This window comes from Ochotona curzoniae, unplaced genomic scaffold (assembly GCF_017591425.1).
Source record: "Ochotona curzoniae isolate NIBS_2020 unplaced genomic scaffold, NIBS_Ocur_1.0 scaffold_4701, whole genome shotgun sequence".
Taxonomy (NCBI): domain Eukaryota; kingdom Metazoa; phylum Chordata; class Mammalia; order Lagomorpha; family Ochotonidae; genus Ochotona; species Ochotona curzoniae.
The window spans coordinates 17,122,949-17,147,700 of NW_024467122.1; the positions used below are offsets into that span (position 1 = coordinate 17,122,949).

Sequence of the window (24,752 nt, forward strand, 5' to 3'; positions counted from 1 at the left end):
CAATGTCAATTTCAGTGGCTCTCTAATAGAATATTGTGACTTTAGTTTATTTAGTTGCAATACTGGAATCATGAATTCAGCCCATCCCTCTTGCTTTAGCTCTTGGTATTTGTTATCAGGTAAGAAAGCCCTAGGTTCAGCATTTTGAACTGGTGGTGATTCACCTGCCAGCCTTATCAGTCTCATACTCTTCAGTTCCAGAAGCAGTGCATGTGTACAGGTGTTAACTGGATTTTCTGTGGTATCTCTAGTGTGCTCAGGTTTCCTGACAGCATTCACAGTTGTTCTGGAGCATTCCCTAGTGAAATTCAAGTAGTTCAGCAGCAGCAAGAAGGTTGTGGGACAAAGCAAGACTTTCAGTCCTCTGTGATTTATTAACTTGATTTTGATGTGTTGCCACTCTGTCCTCTGTGGTAGTGTCTAAGGCTGCAGTGACAGAAGTAGCCATATGACCTGTCAGTGAAGACCAGCAGAAGATCCCTTGCCTGAAGTACTGCTTTGCTAAGACAAGGGCCTGTGACTTGCAGGATTATGATCTGTAGCTAGATGATTGCTTCAGATGGCTCAAACCTCTACCTGAAGACAAAAAGGAATATGCCCTGGAATGTATCACAGCTACCTGCAATGCCATGGGCTCCAAACTATGTCCTAACTCTTTCATTTCCCATCCAGCTTCTTGCTGATGTGTCAGAATGCAGTGGAAGGTGGCCCAAGTGCCATGTGGGAGACCAGTTGAAGCTTCTGGCTTCTACCTTCAGTCTGGCCCAGCCCCAGCTGCTGCGTCCACTTTGGGAATAAACCAGTGGTTGGCAAAAAGATAAATTCAATAGTAGAGTGTGGGCAGGGGGAGAGAATCAGAAATATTACCCTGTAACTGAGTTCTTTATAAATAAATGTGGAAGAGAGATTCAGATCTCTCCATGGAACTCCCTAGGTGGAAAAATGAATGCTGTAAAGACGGAGCAGCTGTCTAGAGTCAAGGAGGCCTCATCTCAGGAATGTCCCAGCAGATGTTGGATAAACAGCTGTTAAGACCCATGCAGCCTTGGGAGGGAAGTGACTACCAGACTCATGGGATGCCTCAATTTTTCCCTTAGTCCATGAAGTAGAAAAGCAGTTAAGGAAATCTGGGGAGGAACAGTGGATGCAGGTTATTTGAGAATAAGTGTCAGTGCTTATACAAAACCAAGTATGCCCTTATGCCGCCTAATATGTCACTGTTTTACCAACAGTAAAACGAGGTAAAGCTGTGGTTTGTCATAAAAATCTAGGTGTTTCCCCCCATATACTTTTTCCATTATTACCCACAGGTAAAATACACTAGGACAGCCAGCCAGTACATTTCCAAAAGGGAAATCGTGCACTAATTGTTCTAGCCTTCTGAATAAGAGATGAAGAGACCAGTGCTCTTTGTCAGTAAAAGCTTTAGGAGTATCTGCACATATACATTTATACTTAAATTGATAATACTGGACTTTTCAGTACAAATTATATAGAGAACTCAAATTTCAGACATGGTCATATATAAGTATATATGTATGCTCTTTGAAGCTCTTCTTTATCTTGATACAGATCTTGATAGTGAATCTCTTGATGACAGATGTGCAGCTAGCTTGTCCCGGAACTCATGAAGATAGTTATATTGCTGAAAAGAATAAAAATGCATTGGGATAAGATTGTAGCAAACCAGTTACCAGAGTAGACACAATACTAGCAGGTGTCAGGAATCAAAAGAATACTTGCTAATAAGCATAATTTACCCCTTTGTGGGTAAGGAAGCATTTAAACTTCTGGGCAAGTTTAATCCCTGAATGAAACTGCATACACTGTGAGAAGCCTCTGCTTTGAAAAACAAAAACCAACAACAACTCCAGTGCCAAGTGAAACATGTGTATTTATAAATCTATCTCACGATGTATTTTATTTGCAAGAGGAGAAACTTGAGCTTCTTGGATTAGAAGCATTATTTGATTACAACCCAGTAAAGAGCATTGTTAACAACTTGTGGAATGACATGTTCTTGTGTGAGTAGTCCTGGGAGTGCCAGGAAGCCCGAGAATCCGGCTGCGTGGTGGATTCATCAGTAATTGGAAGCATTCACTAAGTGTGCAGGTGTGGATCCCTAATCTTGGGCACACTGACTCGCAAAGGTGTGGGACTGCTAGAGGTCAGGATTCTTCCCTCCCACTGATGATTTCCCTGACACTAACATTTCGTCTTACAGTTGAGACACACTGGATGCCTGGCAAAGAAGGGCAGATTAACAAATAAAGTGAAAGTTTTAGCAGTGTGATTAATATATAACAGTTTCCTTGGCATGATTCCTATGTTATTTTTGGAGTGTTAGGAGGAACACAAGATATCACCTGAGTTATACAAAGAAAAGGATAATCAGCTCAGCTTTACATTTTTTGTATTTTAGTGTTTATTAGTATTTGTATCAAGAGTAAAACAACAAGTAAAGATTTTTTTTTCATGCTTCATTTGAAATGTCATGAGCTTTTGTAAATACCTGGGTGATTTTAAAATATGAATTAAAAAATAAAACAAGCAGGTGACCCGTGGTGGCCCTTCTGGTCAGTGTTACCTTGTTACCTTGGATTGTCACTGTCTTCCCCAAGGACAGGGCCGCTCATGTCTCTGCCCACCCCCTCACCTTTATGGTCTGAATGGCCCCAGATCCTCGCAGGTCCCGCAGGCTGTCTATGGCTTGCTGAGGTGATACACTGTCGGACAGGTAGAGCAGGAGACAAGCGGCTACTAATAAGACATGGCAGAAAAATAGGATTAAGTGACTAGTGGGAGAATTGGACTCACCCTGTCTAATTATGCTTCTGTAGCAGCAGGGGGCTTTGATTGTAACTTACAAAGGAATTACCATTGTGTGTTTTGTACAGTAAAATTATCTGAAATGACTGAGCCTGGATTAAAGTTTAACCCTGCTTCATTCTTTTAAAATTATTTTACTGAGTTATAAAGAATTCATATATCATACACACTTCAATCATTTAAAGGGTATAACCCAGTACCTTCTTATTTATTTTATTGTTTATTCAAGGGGTTTGCAGCTAACATCATAGTCAGTAGTTTAGAAAAATTTTCGTTGTCTCAGAAAGAAATCTTGCACCCCTTGTTATCACCTTGCCTTAATCCATCTGCCCTGCCCTAGGCAGCCACTATCTACTTCCTGCCCTGATACTGTCCTAATCAACATTTCATGTCAGTGGAATCATACCATGTTTTCTCATGTGTCTGACTTCACTCACCACATACTCAAGGTTCACATACAGGAGGGATCTTCAAAAAGTTTATGAAAAAATGTTTTATGAGAAAAACCATTCATGGGCTTCAAAATATCTCCCTCCTCTCCCCTCAACATCTTCAAAAATACGATTTTATTTGAAATGCAGAGACAAGGAGGTTCCTTTTGCTGCTTCACTCCCAAGGTGTCTGCAGCAGGCCAAAAGCCAAGGACCCAGAACTCAGTCTGGGCCTCCCGCTTGGCCTGGCATGGACTTATTACCTCCGCTCTCCTGGCTGCTTCTCAGGATCAGCATTGGCACAAAGCTAGAATCTGATCTAAGCCATGACTCTAGCCCTAGCACCCTGAGCAGGCGAAGGGGTTCCCCCAACAGGGCTTTTACTAGCTCGGCCAGATGCCAACCCTTAAGCTTCATTTCTCCATGAATTTTTTGAAATGTCCTCTTTTTTTGAAGTAACAGGTATCGACAACTCTGTGTGTGTGTGTGTGTGTGAGAGAGAGAGAGAGAGAGAGAGAGAGAGTGAGAGAGAGAGAGACCAGGTAATATCCCCCAGTATGGACATATTAATGGACACTGGGGCTGCTTCCATTTTCTGGGGTTTTCACAATAAATGTTTCTAAATATGGCCCAGTTTTTGTATGAACATGTTTTCCATTCTCTCTGTTAAGTGCTGAGGGATGGCACTGCCAGTTCATATGGTGACTCTGTGTTTAACTTGGGGAATAACTGCCAGAGTGTCCCAAAGCAGCTGTGCCCCTGCACTTGCCCACCACTACACCCCTCCTGGGACTGCTTGGAGGGCACAGGAGTCACCTGTGACAAGTGTCAGGTGGTTTGCGGTGACTGCCTTTCCCAGATGGCTAATGATGCCACACATCTTTTCATGTGCTTGCTTGTTTTGTTTGGGAGAATGTCTGTTCAGACCAGTGGCCCATTTTTCAAAATCAGGTCATGTGTCCTATGTTTTAAGAGTTCTTTATGTATTCTGGATTCAATACTTATCAAATACGCAATTTGAAAAGTTTTTTCCCCCCTATTCTATAGGTAGACTTTCTGGAAAGCACAAAAGTTGTTCATTTGGATGTTGTTCAACACTAAAAGGCCTATCACACTCCAGTGTGTGGGATTTCATGAGTTGATTTTGCATCTTTCAGCACACTAAACATTTTTTTTTGAAGTCAGCATACAGTAATTAACATTGTTATTTATATTTATGATACTCCTAGGTATTGATTTAGAGATTCCTATCAGTATTATAACATTTATTTTGGGAGAACATTGAGAGCACAGCGCAGCTACTGAGATGTACATTGAGTTTTGCAGCAGCAGTGCCAAAAATACTTTCTATTTCTACCTGGGCTTTGTGGGGAACACAAGTGTGGGGTCTTACCTAATCTGCTGAGTCTCAGCAGACTTCCATTGGTTTTCCTCCCATTTCAGTCTACATTGAGCATATGGCCCAGACACAAGAGTTTGTCTACTTTGAGATTAAGATAATAACAATGAAAATACATTTCTTACCAAGACAGGATCTCCCAAGTCCTCCATAGCAGCTGAAAGGGAAATACAGTTTTGAAGTTGGAACATTTTCATTTCATCCCAAATCACCATGAACGCCTCACTTTTTCTGCCTACTGTTGATATCCATAATGCCTGGCACAGTGCCTTGTCCACAGAGATTGTTAACAAATTAATCAGAAGCAAAATGTGTTTATTTCTGAGAGGTATTCTGAAAACCTCTAAGTCAAAATAAGGCCTTTGGACTTTTTTTGTTTCTTAAAATATATTTGAGAAGAAGGGAGGGAGAGAAAGAGAAACAGGAAGAGAAGTTTCATCTATTGGTTAGATCTGCAAATGCCCAATAGCTGAAGCCAGGCTGGACCAAAGCTAGTGGTTGGGAACTCAATCCAGTTTCTCCCACGTGGGTGACATGAACCCAAACACTTTAGCCATCACCTGCTCCTTTTCAGGGCACACATCTGCAAGAAGCTGTAGTCAGGGGCCAGAGGTGAGGATCGTACCTGATAAAGGCAGAGGTAGACCATTTTAGTGGCTTTTTGCAACATCGATCCTCCTCTATCCCCTATTGCTTTCATCTCTCTTCTCTCTTTCATGAATTCCTACTTATTTTTCAAATTCTACCTCCTGAAATGCTTGTGTCCCTATAGATGACTCTGGTGTTCTGCCTCCACTGCATACAGGCCATCTGTGGGCCCCAAAGGCAGTTGTGTGTTAGTGTTGTCCACTGTGGGTGTGACTCTTGGAGATTGGGGACAGGCCTCATTTGTAGTCTCAGGGTTTGGTGAATAGATGCCATGGGTTGAATTCTGTCTCCCTAATAGACAGTGAAGTTCACTGGCATGTGTGAGTGTGAGCTCACTGGGAAAGAGAAAGAGACTGAGTCTTTGAAAAATGTAATCAGGTGAAGGCGGGTCATTAGAGTAGCCCCCTCATCCAACGGGACTAGTGTCCTCCTAAGAGGAAAACACCACATTTAGACACAGACGCATGAGGAGACTTCTGACAGGCAGAGGTTGGGGTGATGAGAACCCCCCAAATGATTGGTGACCACGCCCAGAAACTCGGAGAGGCAGGAAAGGGATCTATGCAGTCTTAGAGACAGCCTTGGCTCTGCTGACACCATGATTCTGGATTTTTTGCCTCCAGGACTTGGAAGAGGGTGAATTTCTGTGTTTGAAGTTTCATTGGGATCCTTCGTTAGAGCAGGCCAAAAGGCTCCATTGTGGTACAGGATGCAAGCAGTGTTCCCTGAGTTGGTGTAGGATTGAACACATCCAGGCAGAACTAGAGAAAGAGCGCTGGCAGACGTGAGGACAGGGACAAGAGTTACCAGATCCTGTTTCTGAGGACAGCTCCCAGGACTGTTGGGAAATTGTGGGTTCACTGATGGCAGAATGGATAGAAGATCGTCCTGATTCAAACTGATGAGAAAATCCACATATCAGATGGTACTGAGAGCCTCAACAGTCTACATATGCTGGGTCACACATCCCTCTGCCCCGTTTGTGCGGTGCTCGGGTGTGGGAGCAGTCAGCTTCCAGAACCGGTGGAAGTGGAGTATTTGTGAAGCTTCCCTAACCTGGACTAGATCTCTTTCAAAAATGTGTTTGAGGAAACAAAAACAAACAAAAGGAGTAGAAGATGATAAGTCTCAGAATTGCTTTGAGAAACATGTATAAAAAAATGTAAAGTATTTTTCACTATCTATACCTAATTAACCAGCACTATGGTGCCTGTGCTTATCAGAAAAGGTAGAGATAACGGTATCCTGGAAAGTGTAGGCTGTCAGATGGCTTCTGGTTCCTTGTTCCTTAGCCTGTAAGCTAAAGTTCTCTGGGATCAGAGTTGAGTTTGGCCAAAAAGGTATACATCACCAAAGTCCCTGGTACAGTGGGTTTACCTTAAAGGATCCTTATTGGCTAGAAGCACCAGGAAAGCAGTAGGCTGGGTTTGCCAGCTGATAGTGTGTAACCTTCAGCTTAGGGAAGTGACCTTGGGGACCTTAAGGCATGAAGGGTCAAACTGTATAATGGCTTACCTTGTTTCAGACAAGATCAATGGTGTATTAGGATACAGACTGTCCAGGAAACTCAATGAGAACTGGATGGCTGGACTCACCTCACTCTGTGTCTCACCTCTGGCAAGTTCCCTGACCTGCCCACTGCCACACCCTTTGCCCCTTTCCAAGCTACTTTTTTCTTCACATTTCCACCCTCCCTTAATTTATCTTATTTTGCTCTAAACTTCTATACCATTGTTTGTGTTTTTATAATCACTGAAAGACCACTAGCATATTTCACTTTTGTCCCAGTAGCCACTTCTTATCAGCCGGAGGTTTTCAAGTTACGCTTACATGATCTGTTGGTTATTTTTTTGCTGCTAGTTTTGAAAAACAGTGGGCTTGCTTGCTATTTATTGAAAGTCACTAAGCAAGACTGATATGCTGGCTGATTTAGTGGGGTGCTGCTATAGAACAATGATGTGCCACCTTTTTGGAGTGAGGGTGGGTGGATTTGCAACTTAAGAGCTGAGACAAAAGGAGAGAAAAGTCAGCCTATCTTCTGATTTCTACACATTTCTGTCCTTTGAGAGATTTCTCTGTACCAGGCACTGTGCCTTTCCACATTCCTGACACTAATGGGAGGGAGGAAATAACTGAATAGGGCTGTAGTTAAGTCCAGACTTTTTTTTTTTTCCCTATAGGGAATGGAGAAAAGGCGAACATACTGTATTAAGGTTTTTCGGTTGTTTTTTAGGCAGGCTGCGAGCTCTTCCATGATTTCACAGCAGCTGGCTATGTCGGGAGTTCCTCCGTCTGGGATTGGATGATGATGGGTGGTAATTCCATACTGCTGGTAGAGGTCCAAAAGGTTGGGGACTCTGTATTTTGACAGTTCCCCTCTGGTGCAGAAAACAAATATGTCCTGTATCCCATAGCTCTTTAGTTCCTCTGCCAATAGACCAAGAAACAGACACATACGCACAGAATGGGACATGTTAAATATGCAAATATGGTCAGGAGGGAGCATCTGGAGTTAGCTTTTATATAGCAAACTAATGACAAATGATTGTCTATGAATTTGAATCTCTTGTTGTCAGCATCTGAACCAAAAGGTGATTACAATTAAACCTGACTTTATACATCAAAGCGCTTTTTATTACTGAATTTCTTCTAAGAGAAGTTAATTATATGGGTGTGCTTACCCAAAAGCGTTGTCTGCAATAAATACTGTTAAAATACCTAGTGTTTAGAAGCTCTTAAGGAGGAATGATATGACATATTTATTTCTTTTTTTCACAAATCCATCATGATGTCTATGTAAGATCTCCAGCAGGGTCCATGCTGGCAGCTCTCTGGTATTCTGTCTTACACTGTTCCCTACCATGCTGGATTGGATTTTAAATAAATTAAATGAGTTAGAACTTAACTTGGTAAAAAATAAAGCACGAAGTATATTAAGTTTCTATGATTCAGCTATTTTCACCCTAATGACATGAATTTGAACCACGAAATCTGACTAGAGGTGTTCTCTCCACTGGAATTATCTGATAGTAACTGTCATTCTAGATTATTTTGGTTCAAAATAAATCTGGCTGGAGTTTTCTCTCATCTATTACTCTTTAAGTCCAAAGACTGAGATTTGTAAGTGCCAATTGCCTTTGCTCAGGAACCTTTGGTCGTGTACTCTAAAGGTGGCTAGTCCAAACCGAGACAACCTGAGTGTCAAACATCTTATTACAAAGACTGAACTAAGCACATGAACCCTGCCAGCAAGTGGCTCTGCGTGTGAAACCTGATGAGATGATGATACCGAGGACACAGTGGGCTAAATTATACACTATTCAAGTCAATTTCAATGGAATGTTACATGTATGGCTTCCATTGGTGGTTCCTATTATATTGCTGCAGGAAAGTGCTGCTCTGGACAAAACGATTCTGTTTTGGTGCTTATTAAACAGTTGAATCTGTAGTTAACATCTGATCAGCTTTCAGAAAAGAGGGAGTTTCTGCTATAGTGTGGTTTTCAAACTTTCCTGGAAAGGATTCTGAGGAGTACCACACACTGCTGCAGGCAAATTCTAGGTCCTTCCCATCAGTCATCTTGATCTGTTTTTTATACTGGATTCATTTAGTATTTCATTGCAGAATTGGAAAGTCCTCTTAAAGAATGAATATGGCATATCCAAATGAGTTAGACTGGCCTTGAGCCAATGATTTAAATCATATTTGCTTATTATGATTTAAATGCTCTCCAAGTGGAAACTATCCTCCCATGATGGGTATGTCTTAAGCAGAAAAATCTTTATAGATATTGCAAGGGCCAACTAATCCATTAGAATTTTAGTCAGTTTTTGTAGATAAGGAATACATTAAAGAAACCACATTTGCAAAGTAGGAAATATTTTTAATTTTAAAAGTCTATTCTGTCAGAATTAAGCAATACATGTTTGTCTTTTGTATTGTCAGGCTATTAGTAGGGCTAGTAGGTTTGAGATATATTCCAGGGAAACTAGAATGAAATGTTTTAAAAATCCACATTTGTTAGTATCATGTAATATATAATTTCCAAATTGGAGAGATTATGCAGATTATTAGACTTGAGGCTCTGGTGGTCTGAGTATACCCCCAATATGCAGCGGTCAATTCCCACCCTTTGTCTTTCCTAGATCTCTGCTCTCTCTACCCAGCACGGGTGACTTCACTGATCCCTCTGAGTTCCCAGCGTGGGTTAAGTTCTACCTTGATAGTCAAGTGTGCAAGAAGCCCATGTATAAAGATCTGGACAGTGTAATATGCCATGTTTCCACTGGCAAATATTTGTCCTCAAACTTACACATTCGAGCATTCAATGCAGTTTACGTGTTAACAGAGAACTATCTCCACCAGCGAAAAGCAACATCATGTTTAATGGAACGAATTCTCTGAGTCTGGAACAAACACCTCTTTGTATTGCCAGAATAAATATATGGCTGGGGCTTGGCGCTGTGGCCTGGCGGCTAAAGTCCTCACCTTGAACGTGCCAGGATCCAATATGGGTGCCAGTTCTAATCCCAGCAGCTCCACTTCCCATCCAGCTCCCTGATTGTGGCCCGGGAAAGCAGTCAAGGACGGCCCAAAACCTTGGGACCCTGCATCCGTGTGGGATACCCGGAAGAAGTTCCTGGATCCTGGCTTCGGATTGGCATAGCATCAGCTGTTGAGCTCACTTGGGGAGTGAATCATCAGACGGAAGATCTTCCTCTCTGTCTCTCCTCCTCTCTGTATATCTGACTTTCCAATAAATAAATAAATCTTTAAAAAAAATATGGCTGGACATTTCACAAAATACTGAACATTTATTTTAAATATTAAGAAGAAGCTACTGTTTTTTTCCTTTTGACAAAGGGATTTTCTGTATTTTTTTAAAGACTTATTAGTATGGCTGTCTCATATTACACCTACCTGTATCTTTTTCAATATTTCTTCTAACATCTTTAAATTTACAACCTGTAAGTAGTAATAAGGCAAGTAAAAATGTCAGTTTATGTTCACACAGAACAAACATTTAAGCACAAATATAGCTATTTTAGAACACCATTCCAAATGATCATGTATATGTTCAATTCTGTTGTGAATGCAAATTTCAGTTCCTCCTATTTTTAGAAACATCATTACAAGGATCCTTGGGTCCCAGCTGCAGGACCTCCCAACAAGGATTGCTTGTCTTGTGCTCTTTCTGTGACAAGGACCTGGCTTGCAGTGCTCTGTCTCCCCGGCACCCTGGGCTTCAAAGTGGATGAGGACGGATGAATCAAGGAAGCAGAGCTATGAAGGCAGATCTGGAAGGCTGCAGAGTGGAGCCCACCACGGGGGCTTCCCAGAAGTGAGCTCCCCTGGGCAGATGGTCTATGAGATTCTTGCTCAGTACAGAGCTTCAAGAGTCAGATAATGGAAGAAAAACATTCATCTACATCTAGTAACAGGAAGACAATTGTAGTGTCACCTACCTGGCAGAGCAGATAAACCAAGAAACTGAGACCAATTTACTTGGGACAGAGACAACCTGAAAAGAAACATTGATCAAGCTTAGCCCTTTGGATTTAAAAAAAAATTTTAAGTTTTATTATTTAAACCTAGCACAGTAGCCTAGTGGTTGAAGTCCTTGCCTTGCATGTGCCAGGATCTCATATGGGCACTGGTTTATATCCCGGCCACTTCACTTTGCATTTAACTCCCTGCGTGTGGCCTGGGAAAGCAGCAGAGGATGACCCAAAGCCTTGGGACCCTCACCCCTGTGCAACACCCAGAAAAAGCTCCTGGATCCTGGCTTCAGATCGGCTCAGCTCCAGCTGTTGTGGCCACTGGGGAGTGAACCAGTGGATGGAAGATCTTTCTCTGTTTCTCCTTCTCTCTGTTAATCTGACTTCCCAATAAAAATTTTTGTTTTTAATTTTATTATTTTTTTAAAAGTTATGAATAGAAATTCAGTTTAGCCAACTTGGGTGTTTGTCAGTGAGTTACGGTGTTTCAAAGTTTCACGGTAGTCACAATTCAGAGTTCATATCATTGTGCCATCCCCCTTGCCCAAAAAGAACCTATAAGAGGGATTTATCATTTACTTTATTACTATTTAAATTTAAAAGCAGCAACTTCATTCAGATTTACTGTAAGGATAATCATGCTTAAATTTGCCAACAGGCAGTATACTGTTTGTTTAAATCATCCTGTGGTTTGTTTCTGGGGACACTTTGTATTAGTGACTTGAAGTCAAGGAGCTGGGGAGAGGACCAACTGGGAGTTTCCTCCTCTGCATTATTCCAGAGTTTTCTGTGGGGCTTCCTTAGCAGATATGATTTCAGTCACCTTACCTGAAGGAGCCACAAGTTATTCCACTGCTTGTTGTAAAGGATGATTAAAATGAAGTAATTTCAGGGAATTGCATTCTAAATGTTCAATGTTTGGAGGACACAGCTTTCGCCCGTCTGCAAGTCGGAAGATGTGTTTCGAGGAACACAGGGGACCAACATATAGATCACATGACTGAAAATGAGGTGAGTATTTTAGCTTAAAAACGGAATCTGCCGAGGAATGAGAAAGGCTGTGCTATTTGATAGCAGGATGGAACTCCAGGGACAGAAATGCTGGTTGTCCTTTTCCTATTGCAGGGAATGACTCTTGGGGAAAGAGATGACTGCATTTACAGCAATGAGAGTGTTTTATTGCTAGTTGAAGAGAATCTGGTGTAATGTGCTAAGATTTGGGAGTGCCTTGGAAGCAAAAACTTGAGTTCCATATTTGTTACCTTTATCATAAAGCAGAGTCTGCTGATAAATGCATTATCGTGACAAGCAGTTCTCTGTATTAGGATATGAGTTAGTGAAAAGTGATTAAATATCAATTGTGGCTTTTTTTTTTTTTCAGTTTCAGGAATTAGTAAGTTTTGGTACCCAATGGGAGTGCTACTTCTATTTTTACATGTTGAGGTTTTCTTAATGTATAAAGGACCAAAAAGCAAACAAACAAAAACTTGGTCATATTATACATCATTAAGAGTAAATCATGGAGTTAGATCCTTTAAAAATAAAAATTATACAGACTGTCCCTGATAGAAAAATTTGAAGTCCCACATACTCTCAAATCTAGAACTTTGAGCTCTGGTACTCAATTAATAAAAACAATTCAAATATTCCTAAACTCTTAAAAATCCAAAATCGGAAACATTTCTCATCCCAAGGCATTTTGGGGTGAGAGTCAATCTGCTGACGAACATGGCTTAAGTATTTTCAATACACGTGTCGGGAATGCAGTTGATCACTGATAAGAGGTGCTCACATACCATGATATGTGAATCGGAGTATGTTCGTCTTCAAGAGGCTCTTCATCGGATGAGTCAAACTCACTAGCTTGTATTGAACTAGGCTTCAAAAGAAATGTTATGTTAGAAAACAGAAACCAATAAAGGCTGTTTACATTCAGGTCTAGCTTACATATGCAACGAATATCTGCCATCTGTTAAGTCATCAGCCAATATGATTAGTGAGTTCAGTAATCTCAATAACAAGCGCTATTTCCCATCCTTCTCATAATGACACTGTGTTATGGGAAGAGAGTTTGGAAACCAACACACCTGGCAGGTGGTGTGGGCTCTGCCACTCACTGAATCATCCTGGAGAAGCTGCCTCTGTTGTTGTTGTTTTTTTTTTTTTTGACCTGTTTTTCTCAACTATAAAGTGGAAGATTTACTTATTAATTCACACATGTTTCTTTGAACACCTTCATATACCAAGCTCTGGAGATACATGGCCAACGGTCACCCCTCTGTTTGGCTGGAAAGTGAGGTGTGTGAATGGATTACAGAAGACAAGTGTTGGTGGTAAAGCAGGGGTACTTTATGTGGAAATTGTGCACTGTGGGACAAAGATGCATGGACCATCACTGAGTTGAGGCTTCACTGAGCAGGTGCTTAACGCCGGGCTCAGAATGCAGAGCTGCAGGTTTGTAGGCAGGTAGGGAAAAAGTGAAGGTATGTAAGGTAAATGGAGAAAAGGCTCATGTGTTCAGCAATGATGGAGGGGAGAGAGGAAGCCAGAGAAGCAGTTCCATGCAGCCTGGTTTTGAAAACAATAATCCCCAAGGATGGGAAGGTGGGTGCACGGGGGCGTATAAAGAATTAAGGAATCTCCAGCTTTATGGTCACTGGACTCTGCTAGCCCAAGGAACTAGAAGTTAATGCTGTAGGCAACCTTAGTACACGGGGTGGGGGTGGGCGTATTTTAAACTTTCTTGGAATTTTAAAGGTTCTGTTAGAAACATAAAATCAGGGCCTGGTGCAAGGGCCCAATTGGCTAAATCCTCCTCTTGCAAGTGTCATATAGACACTAATTTGTATCCCAGCTGCTCCACTTCCCATCCAGCTCCCTGCTTATGACCCAGGAAAGCAGCAGATGATGGCCCAAAGCCTTGGTACCCTGCACTCACATGGGAGACCCAGAAGAAGCTCCCGGCTTCGGATCGGCTCAGCTCTGACCATTGTGGCCATTTGGAGAATGAACCAGTGGATGTAAGATCTTTCTGTCTCTCTTCTCTGTAATTCTGATCTGCCTTTCCAATAAAAATAAATAAATCTTAAAGAAAAAATATCAACCTGAAAACCATCTTTTCCACTTCCTGGTAGGAACCGAGATGTAATACACAGGAGTGGCAAATGGATTAAGTGTCCAGTGGAGGATGTAGCTTTAACTGGCCAAGTGAGCTCATTAAGAATCATTCACCCCAGAATTCAGACAGACTTAGTCACCCAGTCATAGGTGACAATAAAACTTAAGCGCTCCCATGTAACTAAACGCACCTGATAGCTATGCCTGGGAAGGCAGGAAGGTAATGCTAAAACAGGACAACCGAACGCTGCTGAGGTCCTGTCCCTCCCAAATTTGGAAATCAGTAACTGGCTGTTCCCTTTCGGGGGGCAGGGGGGCAAGTGGAGAACTGCAGCCAGGAGTCAAAGACAGCTGATGTTCTGCCACTTGAAACAGGGATTAGCGAGTGTCACCACACCTGCCCCTTCTGGCTTGGAAGTCGGATTCTATAGACTGGCCTTGATAGCAGAGGATCATATAACAGAGCCAGTTTAGGCGCTGCCTGGTGGTGTTACTATCCATGGAACCCCAAAGATAGCTCTTCACCAGGCTGTCACCTCAGGTGGTTTGGTCAAGAGCTGAGCCCTCAGCTCCTGGCTGGCGTCGCGTTTTCTTTTTCTTTGCAGCAGTGGCCCATTCCCGCAGCCAGGGTTAAGAATCCCAACGTTTCCGCTTGCCCACTCCCAGGGATTCTCAATGGCAGCCAAAGGGGCACAGTGCCAGGTGGGGACACACCAGTGCCACCTTGGGGTGGGTGTTGCCCACAAGCCGGGGCGCGGCGTTTCTATTCGTGGTTTTTCTCACTGGGCACAGGGGCACCCTCGACACCGCTCGGGCCTGGGCCATCACGCACACTGACACGCCCAGACGCCTTAAGCGCTCCATGCCTCAGTCTCCCCACAAGAAGCAGGGATGTCCGCAGGCTCCTGAGACCCCTGCGGAAGGCAGGTGACAGGCACACGGCGGACATCGCTCCGCAGCCGGTGCCGGTGACCATGCGGCACTGATCAGCACCGCGCTGCCCACCCTGCCCAAGCTCTGGCCTCCCTTCCCTGCGGCTTCACACTTCCAAGCCCCGCCGCCCAACTCACCGGCTTCATCGCCGGACGCCGCACGCCGGGGCCAGTGTCGCCTCCCTAAGGCAGCACCGGGCGACTCAGCCGCTGCCCAGCTCCGAGCACACCCCCACTCAGCTCATTGGCTCATTTTTCCGTGAGGTGGGGCGCGGCGTCTTAGGAGAGCCAATCAGAGCCTCGTCCTGGTTCTGACTCCGCCTCCGGGTGCCGGGGCTCGGCCTCTAACTGTTCATTGGTTCCTGGGAGGGCTTCGAAAGACGCGCGGGAGGAGGGTCCTCTGGAGCGTTGATTGGCTGGAAGGCAAGCTCGTCCCGCCAGTTAAGAGCGCGTAGGGGGCGGGCCGAAGCGGAAGCGCTAGCGTCTCGGGCACGCGCGGGAGTTGTGGTATTTGTCGTGACTGGATGTGTATGTCAGGCAGTTTTTGTTCTTTAAAGATTTTTATTAACTTTTAAGGGCGTGAGTAGAGCGGGAGCACTGTATTGGGGCGTCACGGTTAAGAAAATACACCACATAAACTGTATTTCCAGTCATATGTCCGTTGTACAAGCTCTGTGGAAGAGACCAAAAAAAAAAAAATACGAATGGGTACATATAACATGTGCTTGACGTTCTATATTCTTTTTCATTTCAGGGTCTAGACAAGCTCGGGTGTAGAACAACCTTCCTAATCACCACATAATGAATGAAATAATAGCAGGAGGGAGATTCAAAAGATGCCAGGTGGGTCTGCAGTACTAAGAAGCTATACACACTTACATAAAATATATACATATGGCATGTTTGATTATTCCCGATTCTACAGTCCACATGTCATGGGCTGTGAGTAGTAAGTCACCTAGAGCAATGTTACCTGCTAATCTGTGGGAAAAAAAATTGATGTGTAAGTTTGAGTCAGTGGTTATAGAGATATTCAAAAGAAATCTCTTGATAAAGGATATGGCACTGTTAGACTCCAAGACTGTGTTAGGATTCTGCTGAGAGGCAGAACCACGAGGATGTGCAAGGACGTGTGTGGAAAGAATTCAGTTGTCAAAGATTGGCTCTTATGAGGGTGACGGTTGGAGGAGGCAGGTAAATTGGATACTGGGCAGAGTTCAGGTTCAAAGGCAGTCTGGCAGAACCTGGACGAGGCCAGACTGTAGATGAGCTGCCAAGGCTGGCTGCTGTCAAGTTCCCCCTTGTGCAAGGGACACCAGACTTTTGTCTTCTGCAGACCTTCCGCTGAGCAGATGAAGTTCAGCCATATTCCAGAAGGCAGTTTGTTTTTATACAAAGTCCATTGACTTTGAGGGGCTCCAAAAACACCCTTACCAGAACATCCAGAATATTGGTAGTCTAACTATCACACGGGCCTGGCCACATTGACACATTCTAGAGACATGTTGGATCTTCTGCAGTCCCTCTTGAAGCACAGTAGCCATAACGTTTTAAAACCATTAGCATATGTTAGAAGGTTAAGCCAGGCTGCTGTCAGTGAAATTATAAAATAGGCACAGGTTAACCATTGGTGTATCGGGGGCTCAGCCCTCATCCGAACTCTGTCCTCTCAGGTGGTTAGAATTAGTAAGAGGGGCTAGCCTTGTGTCACAGAGGGCTAGGCGACTGATAGAGCACTGGTTGGAGTCCCTGCTGCTCCACTTTTCATCTAGCTCCCTGCTAACGTACCTGGGAAAGTAATGCAAGATGGCCCAAGCACTTGTACTCCTGCCACACATGTAGAAGACTTGGATGAAGTTCTTGGCTCTTGGCCTCCAAGCCTGGTCCAGATTTGACCATTACAGCCATTTAGGGAGTAAACCAATGAAGGAAAATCTGCCTTTCTCTGTGTGTCACTTTGTCTTTCAAATTAATCGATCAACTAACAAAAAGTTGGTAGGGGCCAGGCTAGTATAGGAAAAGTATTAGAAGCATCTTCCACTGCTTGCTTTAAAAAAAGTTTTATTCTTTTTCCTTGTGTTTGAAAGGAAGAAAGAGAGACAGACACAGAATGTTCTATGTGCTAGTTCATTCCCCAGTAGTCTGGAACTCCATCTGGGTCTCTTTTGTGTAATGGCAGGGGCCCAAGCACCCAGGCGGTCTTCTGCTGCCTTCTCAGGCCTGTTAACAGGGAGCTGGATTAGAAATGGAGCAGCTGGGACTGAAACCTGGGATGCCAGTATTGCAAGCAGTTGATTTAATGTGCTTTGCCACAAGGCTGGCTCCCTCTGGGAGCTTTTTGAAAACCCCTTACTGGACAGAAAGTACAAGATAAGAGGTCAATGTGGTCTTGTGCATGAGACTCCCTCAATAGGGTTTTCATTCCAGTCCAAACAGTACAGGTTAGTCCTTAGTTTCAAGAAGAGCTTTAGAAAATGAGTTTCAGTCTGGCTTGTCTGTGATGTCTCTTCATTTGCTTCCTAAGTGTAGGTGACACACAGGGAATATGTGTGGGTGCTGGGACCCTCCTGGTGGTGGTTGTCACAGTCAGTGCAGTCTGAATTCAAGGCCGTAGTTGTGAAAGGCAGCACCTGAAGAAGGAAAAGCCACCGGAAACAGTTATTGATTTTTTGTTCGATTTAAAAATGATCATTGATGTCCCTTTTACCTTGCTTGGGTGCCAGGGTTGTGTGTGTGTGTGTGTGTGTGTGTGTGTGTTTCATCTGTTATACAATCAGTGTCTCCCATTTAGTAATCATTACTTTACATTTTTTTCTAATCACTTTTTTTTTTATCAGATCTTTTGTTAGGAAGGTTATGTGCAAAAGAACCACCGCATTTTCACAAATATTTTTATGTTCACCACTTACCCAAAAAGGCCCAGTGTGTTCAGGAATCCTAAATCTTGAATTCAGAATCCCATGTCCTCATGTAGTTTCAAACTGAGAGTGCAAAATCCCCCACCTCTTTTGTCCTGCTCACTTGCCTAGGGAGCTGCCCATTCTGGCCACTACTACACTGAACAACCAAACTGCGCAAGTTGCGTGGGCCAGGAGCAAGGTGAGGGAAGTGGACTCAGAAAATAGAATCCATGATAGCCAACTTAGGAAGCCACCTCAAAGTGTTTGTGGGGAGAGTGGAATTAAAAGCTATCTACTTTTGGGCCCGGCGCGGTGGCGCAAGTGGTTAAAGGTCCTCGCCTTGCACGCCCGGGATCCCATATGGGCGCCAGTTCTAATCCCAGCAGCCCCGCTTCCCTTCCAGCTCCCTGCCTGTGGCCTGGGAAAGCAGTCGAGGACGGCCCAAAACTTTGGGACCCTGCACCCGCGTGGGAGACCCGGAAGAGGCTCCTGGCTTCGGATTGGCATAGTATCGGCCCGTTGCGCTCACTTGGGGAGTGAATCATCGGATGGAAGATCTTCCTCTCTGTCTCTCCTCTCTATATATCCGCCTTTCCAATGAAAAAATAATAAAAACAAATCTTTAAAAAAAAAATGACAGTCTTTAAAAAAAAAAAAGCTATCTACTTTTGCATAACAAGAACTTTGGAATCTGTTCATGCTTTGTGTATTTTCTGTGGACCGCATGTCAGTAGGAGAAGGTTATCAACCAGAAGAGGCTGAAAGTGAATTGTTCAAAGAATGGTAGAGGGATGTGCCTCCTTAATATGCCCTCTTGATGTGCATGTAGCTATTGGTAGCAGTCCTGAGTTTGTCTTAGTATCACACATGGAGAGTCAAGCAGTGTCCCAGAGCTAGGGGTCTCCTCAGAGAGTAACCCTTTTCCATAGGCCTAGCTAGGGGGCCAGTACTGTGGCACAAATGTTAAAGCTGTTACCTGTGACACCAGCATCCTATGTGAGCACCTGTTTGTCTTGTAGGCTCCACTAGCACCATCAGAAAAATATTATTTGCCTTCTTTTAGAGACATGGTAGCTGGGAAGAGTACAGAAGAGAATTAAGATGCTATTTGTCCAGGTCCTAGAATGTCCAAACAGAGCTGGAATTCTTGTTCCAGAGCCTGCAGGTTTAGTTACTGCTTTGTGCTGCCTTGGAGCTTCAGCTGGGACTTAAAGAACAAAGACTAGGGAAAAACAGCTGCAGCTTGGGAGGAAAGCAGCTGTAAATCAAGTAGGAGAGACATGGAGCAATCATGCAAGAGAATCATAAAGAACAAAGTTGAAAATAGCACTCTCCTACCTTTGCTTTGAATGTAATGTTGTGAAGGCAAAATCCCACTGGGGAGATGCAAAACAAATTTCAGAATCCTGGTCTTAGTGGTGATGATGAGCATGATGATGATGATGGTGATGATGAACAGTGTTAAGAATTTTATGGCTGTGGTAGGATTTCTCTCTCTTTCTTTTTCTTTCTTTCTTTCTTTCTTTCTTTCTTTCTTTCTTTCTTTCTTTCTTTTTCTTTCTTTCTTTCTTTCTTTCTTTCTTTCTTTCTTTCTTTCTTTCTTTCTTTCTTTCTTTCTTTCTTTCTTTCTTTCTTTCTTTCTTTCTTCCTTCCTTCCTTCCTTCCTTCCTTCCTTTCTTTCTTATTTGAAAGAGTTAGAGAAGGAGAGAGAGAAGACAAACAGAGAGATCTTCCATCTATTGGTTGCTCCCCAAATGGCTGCAGTGACCAGATTTGGGCCACACAAGAGCTGGGAGCCAGGAGCTTCTTCCCAGTCTCTAATGTTTGTGCACATCCTCTGCTGCTCTCCCAGGTGCATTAGCAGGGAGCTGGATTGGAAGTGGAACAGTGGGACTCTAACTGGTATCCACTGTGGATGCCAGCATTACAGGTGCTACCCTAACCCATTGTGCCACAGTGCCAGCCTGGATTTCACTTTCTCATTCTTTTGAAGTAGAGATGACCAACTGATTTGTTCAGTGTCCACAATTTTTTTTAAGATTTATTTATTTTCGTTGGAAAGGCATTTTACAGAGAAGGAGAGACAGAGAGAAAGATCTTCCACCTGCTGGTTCACTTCCCAAATGGCTGCAATTGCTGGAGTTAAGTGTATCTGAAACCAGGAGCCAGGAGCTTCTTCCAGGTCTCCTGTGCGGGTGCAGGGTCCCAAGGCTTTGGGCCATCCTCCATTGCTTTCCTGGGTCATAAGCAGGGAGCTGGATGGGAAGTGGAGCAGCCCATGTGGGATTCTGGTGCTTGGAGGAGAAGGATTAGCCAGTTGATCCATTGTACTGGCTCCTTTGCCCACAATTCTGCAGGCTGTTTTTGTGTGGGCCATAAACAAAAAATGATTTCTGCAGGGTTTGAAATGTGTGTGTGTATAGAAAAATGAAATTAAAAGTTCATTTTTGTGCAAAGAATGTTTGAAATCCATGCTGTTTTCTCATAGTATGCATTTCTCATGAACTTTTTTGAAGACCCTGTGTGTGTGTGTGTGTGTGTATTTGTAAGTATATAAAGACATTTATTTTAATTTTAAGGAATTGGTTCAATTGATTGTGTAAGTTGGGAAGTGTGGAACCTGCTGGGTAGGCAGCTGGAGATGGAGAAAGAGCTGATGTTGTAGTTGAGGCCAGAAGGCTGCTTGCAGCCATTTCCCTCTGGCTTGGGGGTAGTCAGGCTTTTGTTGTATTCAGGCCTTCACCCAATTGGATGAGCCCCATCTACATGATAGAGGACAATCTATATTACCTCAAGTGCACTGATTCTTATTTCAGTCTCACCCCAAAATGCTCTCAAAGAAACATCCAGAATATTGTTCTCCAAATATGTGAGTCTCATGGCCCACCCAAAAGGACCCATGAAATTATCCATTTCATGGCAGAGTTGGGTTCACTCATTCTGTATATGATTATTGACCACCAGCTGTTTCCCAAGTACTATCTAAGGTGTGGAGAGCTAGAGTGAATGCAACAGACAAAATCCCTGCCTCATGGGATGCTCACATGCTATGGGAGAGAGTTAGGTGGTGGTAGGTCCTAGAAGAAAAACTAAAGGAGGGCCTGGCTCAATAGTGTAGTGGTTAAAGTCCTCACCTTGCATGTGCTGGGATCCCGTGTGGGTGCCGGTTCTGGTCCCGGCAGCCCTGTTTCCCATCCTGCTCCCTGCTTGTGGCCTAGGAAAGCAGTGGAGGATGTCCTGAGACTTTGGGATCCTGCACCGGTGTGGGAGACCTGGAGGAGCTCCTGGCTTCGGATTGGCTCAGTTCCAGCTGTTGCGGCAGCTTGGGGAGTGAACCATGAGATGGGGGATCTTCCTCTCTGTCTCTCCTCTCTGTGCTTCTGCCTTTCCAATAGAAATAAATAAATCTTGGGGGAAAAAAAAGAAAAACTAAAGGAAGGTTGATGCTGAGAAGGATCGTGCACTAGTCAGAAAAGTCAGAGGAGGCATCCTTGACTTTATCATTGGAGAAATATTCTATTGAAGTGTGAGAGGGGCCCGTGTGAATATGCAGGGGAGGAGTTTGGGGGCACAAATGGTGAGGTAGAATGAGTTAGAGGTATACAACATGTATAGGGAGGTCAGTGGGTGAGGTGAGAGCAGCAGGAGATGAAGCAGGGCCTTGTGGAAGTTCTCTGGCTGAAGGATTTAAGAGAATGGCCAGGAGAAGGCACACACCTGCATTCACTCTGGTCTTGCCTTCTCTGGTTCTCTCAGTACTGTATCCACAGATGTCATTCTTCAGTTTCATGTTCCTGCCCCCTGCCCTGCCCTGCCTCACCCCTCCCAGGGCTAATGAGGTTATGGCTCCTTGAGAGTTGTGTAGATTCTGCCCACAGCAGCTTCAGCTGGGTTCCCTTGATCCATTCTAGCTGCTGCTGACTTCTGCAGAGGTGAATAGTGGCTCTGGTCCCCTGTTGTGGGGTGGCAGGCTGTGCTGTGCTAGGCAGTGTGTCCACTTCTGTTCTCCAGGACTTGGTTCAGTTTTTGTCATTCAACTCCCTGCTATTGGCTAACGTAGTCTGTGATGCAAATTTTGTTGGATATATCTGGGAGCTGGCAAATGGGGGTGCTTGGGCCTAGTCCTACCGACTCTTTGTGAATGAAGTTTTACTGCAATGCAGTGTCACTTACCCGTGTAGGTGTTTCCCTTGTGGCACCTTGGCAGTGGAGTAGATTGAAACAGAGGCCAGAAGGCCTGCCAAGTCTGAGGTAGTGCTTTGGTTCTTTGCAGGAAAGATCTGCTGGTCCAGTGTGTGACAGAAATGCATGTAGCTTCAGGTGACATGTATCTCCATCTGCCTCTCACACAGCAATAATCCTGGGCATCTGAGGCTAATACGGTCTTCTGCTCCACTTGGCTCAGGCCCTTGGTGATGCAGGATCCCATGAGAACTGACATAGTCTGTGACCGAGTTTCTCCATCAGATGGCATCATGTTCTGATGCCTGAGTCTGCCCTGCAGGGAGGAGCATGATTTGAGTTCAGTCTGCCAGCGCTTGTAGTCTTCAGTTAATTTCTTGGGATGTGACTCATGGCTGTTCATAAAAATGAACTCATATGTGGTCGAAACACCGTGGGAGATTTTTCAGACTATTAGAGGGTAAGTGTTAACACATGCTTGTCGATCATGAATATTTTGAGAAGTACTCAAGAGAAATTAAACATGATTGCTGTCAGTAGTTGCACCTGGATATGTGTTTTACAACCAGATCCATATTTTACAGATGTTTTAATATTAGTACTGATGGATTTGGCATGTGTGTCTGGCAGAAAGTACTAGAATCTTAGAGTGGAATGTGATTTGGAGAACATGTCCTCATTTTTTAAAAATGTTTTTTAGGGGTGTTTTAAAACTTATTTTTAAAAATCTTAATTAGTTTTTGAAAGATTTAATGTGATTTGCAGGTATAATTATAAGAACATGACATTGTCTTCCTCCTTCTCTTCTCTCCCAATCTTACCTTCCACTCTTTTTCTTTCTCCTTTTTTTCTTTTGAAATAACATTTAAAAGTTATATTATAGTAAAAGGCTAAATACTTTTCCAAATAATAAGTTTAAGAGGTAAAAGACAAAAAGACATTGAATTAGTGGGAATTTAGACAATGGGTATAAACAATAATTGAATGGAAAAATAAACCATTTTCCAAGGTAATCACAGATCATTAAAGCTACAGTCGTGTGACATTTTTAACCACTGGTTTGACAAAGGTGGAAAAGAAAGTTTTCCAAAACGATACTTCTTTCTTCTTGATAAGCCAAGGTTAAGAGTTTCTCATGTGATGGCTGTCAGGTGCACTAATACGGTGCCTCTGATGGACCTGTGTTGTTTCCTCCTTGCTGCTTGCTTTAGTGAGCTGCCCCTCTTGCATGTGCTCTTGTTGGGTAGTTGCTTGGGACTCACACTTGATTGGGCCCATTTTTCTTGTCACAGTTATAGATCTAGGGAAAGTGTATGTCCTAAAATGAATGTCCTTTCTCATCTTGTATGTATTGATTGTGGGTGCTCTCATTTTCTTTTCAACCTTCTCAAGTTTTCTGCTTTACCCCAGAATGATGATGAGTTCATATTTATACTAAATAATCAAAATAAAGAGTACAACTAAAAATATTGCTTATATTTCATGGGTGGAAGTTATAGTTTAGCAGGTTAAACCTTTACTTGGAATGTCCGTGTCATAGGTCCAGTAGAGTTCCAGCTACTCTGCTTCTGATCCAGCTTTCTGTTAGCCCACCTGGGAGGCAGCAGATGTTGGTCCAAGTATTTGGGTTCCTACCACCATGTGAGAGACTAGGACAGATAAGGAGAAAGATCTTCTATCCACTAGTTCATTCCCCAAATGACAACAAGGGTCAGAGCTGGGAGCCAGAAACTTCTTTCTGTTCTGCAACATAGGTACAGGTGCCCAAGGCCTTGGCCTATCTTCTGCTGCCTTCCCAGGTCATTAACAGGGAACTGGGTAGGGAATTGGAGCAGCTGGCACTAAAATTGCCATACATATGAGATGCCAGCCATGCAGCTAGATGATTAGCCTGCATTTTGTGTTGGCCCCTCAAATATATTGTTAATTAATATAAACCAAAAACTTACATTTTAAATGGATTTGTGTTTGTAACACTTGATTGCATTTTCTATAACAAATTCACTCATTTACATGCTGCTTTGTAATGAGACTTTGCCACATGCTGGAACATGAACTGGTGCCTGTATGGGATGCTGCAATTGCAGGTGGTGGCTTTACTTGCTATGCCAGAACGTTAGCCTTTCAGCCATTTTCGTAACCCTGTCCCAAGCATCAAGAATCAGGACATTGGCAGCTCATAGAGGCCTGCTGTGTGTCCCCTGTGCGATGTGACTCCTGTTTCTCCTTCTGATGCCTATAGCTTAATTGTGCTTGCTTGTGAATTTCATTTGTGTTTCACTTCTTTTGCTCTTCTTGATGTTGGAGAAATTGATTCATAGTGTTGTGCATGGTTGTATTTGTTTGCTCTCAAGGTATTTGTTCTATGGTATGCATATTCATAATTTATTTATCTAGCCTGCCACTGGACTGTTTCTAGTTTTGGACCGTTATGAAGTTTGGTGGCATAAACATTCTTTTTCGTGTCTTTTGGTAAATGTATAGGATATGTTTCTGTTGAGCATATATGAGGAGCAAAAGTACATAAGTTCTTCTGTCAAGCAGTTTTTTATAAAGAGGTTGATTCTGTTGAGAGAGAAGGGAGAAGATAAGGAGAGAAGCCACACCCAGCCTTCCAAATACCCCTGCACTCTGCAGTGGAGGCCAGCCACCCAACACCACCTGAGGGTCCCCGATGTGGGGCATACTCTGTGGGTCCTGCTCAAGATGTTTCAGTAGTTCAACAGTTCTGAATTACTGTCAATCCTGCCATTCCAAGCACGATGAAATCTCTCCAGAATCCACTGGCTGACATAGTGCCCCTGAGAGTCTCTGCC

General features: G+C 43.5%; 1 protein-coding gene and 1 long non-coding RNA gene across 6 annotated transcripts in view; one reads left to right on the forward strand and one right to left on the reverse strand.

The window, feature by feature from the left end:
- Positions 1 to 1,409: 1,409 nt before the first annotated feature.
- CDKN3 (cyclin dependent kinase inhibitor 3) lies at positions 1,410 to 15,079 on the reverse strand. 5 transcript variants are annotated; one of them, XM_040969342.1, is made up of 8 exons: positions 14,993 to 15,073; positions 12,602 to 12,684; positions 10,773 to 10,828; positions 10,228 to 10,272; positions 7,512 to 7,734; positions 4,785 to 4,816; positions 2,657 to 2,757; positions 1,410 to 1,645 (listed from the first exon to the last, which is right to left on the reverse strand). In XM_040969342.1, exons 1-8 carry the CDS (start codon positions 14,999 to 15,001, stop codon positions 1,559 to 1,561), a joined length of 636 nt encoding a protein of 211 aa, XP_040825276.1. In that variant the 5' UTR covers positions 15,002 to 15,073; the 3' UTR covers positions 1,410 to 1,558. The 5 variants fall into 5 exon arrangements, with proteins under 5 accessions (XP_040825276.1, XP_040825275.1, XP_040825279.1 ...); XM_040969341.1 differs by having other exon boundaries at positions 2,657 to 2,760; XM_040969345.1 differs by lacking the exon at positions 10,773 to 10,828 and having other exon boundaries at positions 2,657 to 2,760; positions 12,666 to 12,684; positions 14,993 to 15,079.
- A 272-nt stretch (positions 15,080 to 15,351) lies between these two features.
- The window catches only part of LOC121149129, a 113,494-nt gene continuing 104,093 nt past the window's right edge, over positions 15,352 to 24,752 (forward strand). Inside the window, exons 1-2 of the long non-coding RNA XR_005882620.1 lie at positions 15,352 to 15,382; positions 15,609 to 15,697. This is a non-coding gene — a long non-coding RNA (uncharacterized LOC121149129). The remainder of the gene's footprint in view (positions 15,383 to 15,608; positions 15,698 to 24,752) is intronic.

Coding starts and splice junctions, on each gene's coding strand:
- CDKN3 (XM_040969341.1), bottom strand. Junction 10,829..12,601: donor ACTCCGATTCACATATCATG/GTATGTGAGCAC, acceptor GTTTCTTTTCAG/GTTGTCTCTGTCCCAAGTAA. Junction 2,761..4,784: donor ACTTGGGAGATCCTGTCTTG/GTAAGAAATGTA, acceptor ATGTCTTATTAG/TAGCCGCTTGTCTCCTGCTC.